The 3068-nt window shown below is 32.8% G+C and overlaps 1 protein-coding gene across 1 annotated transcript in view; it reads left to right on the top strand.

Annotated features, from left to right (window-relative positions):
- Nucleotides 1–3062, top strand: part of LOC106100888 — a 55416-nt gene extending 52354 nt beyond the window's left edge. The window contains exon 4 of the mRNA XM_013279952.1: nucleotides 2658–3062. Coding sequence (XP_013135406.1) covers nucleotides 2658–2802 — 145 coding nt within the window. The 3' untranslated portion in view covers nucleotides 2803–3062. The remainder of the gene's footprint in view (nucleotides 1–2657) is intronic.
- The last annotated feature ends 6 nt before the right edge of the window (nucleotides 3063–3068 follow it).

Genomic DNA, 3068 nt, shown 5'->3' with positions numbered 1-3068 from the left:
TTTTTGTCTCAGGGGCGAGCCTAGTCATTTTGTGAATTGTCAAATTGTCAGATCCGCGAGCAACGCGGCCGTTATAGGAACTCTTAAAACTCGCTGCTATATTTGTATAAAGTGGAATAATTATCCTTATATTATTATCATTATATATGTCATAATGTTAACAGTTTGTAGTGTGTCAATTTCGAAGGCTATCAGAGACAGTCGCCTACGATTTAACGCGAGTTTTTATTCTGTAACAAGTAATGAATATGCAAATCATTTTAAAAGTATACTTTATAAAAATGAGTCACATGTCAACTTATGGAGAAGTATTTTATATTGGATGGATGTCGATTTATTTTCGTCGTAAATAACAAAAAGAGACAGAACTTAGATCTATCCAAACATTGAAATATTACCTCTAAATAACAAGTTTTCCCAATTTGCTTTTCACTTCTCTACTTTTGCTTTTTATATGTAAAGCTTTTCTTTCATGTTACACAAAGTTGCATCATAAACTATTTAAAGATTTACATTTTCTCAATATTTCTTATTCTTGGTTATAAAGCGATTGTTTATTCACAATTTGCTTCTGTACCACTGGAAACACGACATTTTTCTTTTTTTATTTTTTGCTACAATATTTAAAGGGAAACATGTTTATGTACCATATGTTGCAGTTTAGATGAATAACTAACTCGTACTTCAAGTTAATGTACAAATAAGTTTGTCTTGTAAATATACGGGATAGCCTGAACTGAACACAATAGAAGGCTGTACCTTCAGTATTATTAAGAATTGCGAGTTTTATTTATAATATTTACTATAAAAAATTAATTTCCAATTTTAAATATGTACAATAACTCAGTTATTTTATTTCTTTTTAAAATGCATAATTTGCATTTTTTTTTTAATAAGCACCAATGAATTGAGTTAATATAGACTTCGTAATTCTGATAGATTCGAAATTGATGTTTAGTGTTATCCGTAGCCCGGCCGCAATGGCCTCTATGATTCATTTTAAGCCAAGAGTGGCATTCTGTGAGCACACAAAGTGCATCTCCTTCTAAGGTGACAAATATGCATGTTGTGAAATGTACTCCGACTCATGAGAATAGTTACATCTCTATAGATCTCAAGGGATGCAACTCTCAGATGTAATCTCTACAGACAGATTAAATGTTATAATAGATGCAACAATTTGGGTGCGCACACCGTTGACTAAATTGTAGCACAACTGTTTAGTCTGGCTTTGATTCCTATGAGCTACTATGGAGGTGCATACTCGATATTTAGTTGTGCAACTAAACAGTTGGATTGCCTGAGAAACAATCAACAATCGCACACCAGTTTTGCGATAGTTTAATCAAAGGTGTGCGCAACCTCTGAGAGTACATTGGATGAGATCTTAAGAGATGCAACGGTACGTAGAATGGGTCATCAGAGTGATTGTAAATATATTTTTCTATACACTCGTGTCGGTTTGTTATTGTCAAGTAGATTATGAAGTAGGATATAGATTATTATAAAATAGTGCTTTTAATCCATATATGTATACTGGAAATCAATTTTATTTGCATGAAACATAACAAATATAAATCTCAAAGTAAACTTGTAGCAGAGTGAATATACAATTTATTAATAATGTAGTTATTTCATGATTGTATTTAGAGGTTATATGCCGGGGATGAAATCCATTGAATCTCGTACATTTCAGTTTGAATGTATGTAATGTAGCAAATGTATTGTAAATAGGTTTTCGAAGGTTTCCCTGTATATTTGTCACCTGGGAAGTTTTTGTTCCGCCTGCGATTCAGGCTTGTTTGTCGGATGTCGACAATGGAAATAATTTTGAGACTTGTATCTTTCTTATTGTAAGCAGCAAGTGAAATGCTTCGATTAAGACGTTCATGTAAATGTTGGTGAAATACAATTGATGTGATTTTGTATCTGGGAATTTTTATTTCTACCTCCTATGCCCGATTTTCCACTGACCTCTAGAAATGTTACTACTGTCGCCTATTTCATTTTTGCCATCTTGACGCTCTTGGTGCGGTTGAAGGCGCTAATGGTAATTGTTATTAATAATAGAAGATTTAATTAACTGACAATTTTCACAGTTTTCAAACAGATACTTTTCCATTTTTACAGATTGCTACTTTCCTTTGCACTGTCACTGACAAAAATATTTTTTGTATTTTAAATTAATTTTAGTTTGCCTTATGAAATATTCTTATAGATATCTATTACACAAAGTCAATAATGTGTCCAAAGAAATCCGTGTGGTAGTCTAAAAGGTAATTTTCAAATAGATCATTTTGTCTTACACGACAATGATTACATCTTTTAAATTACATTATAACTCATGAAATACATTGTAGAAATTCATTATAAGGTTTATAAATATAAGTGCTTTTCGACTTTCTTTTTTTTTAAATAACATTTATTTTACAGTCGAAAAGTACGAAAGTCACAACCATTTACCCTCAAACTCATACATACCCAATTTGGTTGATACCTTCGCTTGAACTAAGTTTTGTGTTTCAGGAGCTAACCTCTTTCCCTTTACTAATTCCATGATACATTTTGTCCCAAAAGCAAGTGTAATAAATTGCTTTAATACATGGAGAGCATTATTTACTAGCCTCATGTAACATTGTGTTTATATTTGTCCGCAGAGCGCAGCGGGTGCGCGAGCGGCGAGCGGATGCCGGAGCCGCTGTGTCTCACGAACAGATGAGATCCGGCCCAACGGTTTATCCAGTCGATCGATATATGGTACGTACACTTATGACAACTGTAATCAGCCAATTAGTCATGTAAAACGAACAATGACTATCCGGCTCGAAGGACCAATGTTAATAAAAATTCTCTGAAATCAATCATAACCATACTTTTGTAAAAATAAACCATCATTCAGATTTCTAGTACCACGACAACCTGTACTGTTTTAATACATTTTGTTTTAAACTTCAATTCTAGATGGCGCTGTAAGAAATCTGAATCATGGTTTATTTTCCAAATGTATGGTAATGATTGATATCATTGAATTTTTACTAACATTTCTCCTTCTTGCCGGATAGTCACAA

The sequence above is a fragment of the Papilio polytes genome, unplaced genomic scaffold (assembly GCF_000836215.1).
Source record: "Papilio polytes unplaced genomic scaffold, Ppol_1.0 DF824035.1, whole genome shotgun sequence".
In the NCBI taxonomy this organism is placed as follows: Eukaryota; Metazoa; Arthropoda; class Insecta; order Lepidoptera; family Papilionidae; genus Papilio; species Papilio polytes.
This window is presented reverse-complemented; position numbering and strand designations above follow the sequence as displayed.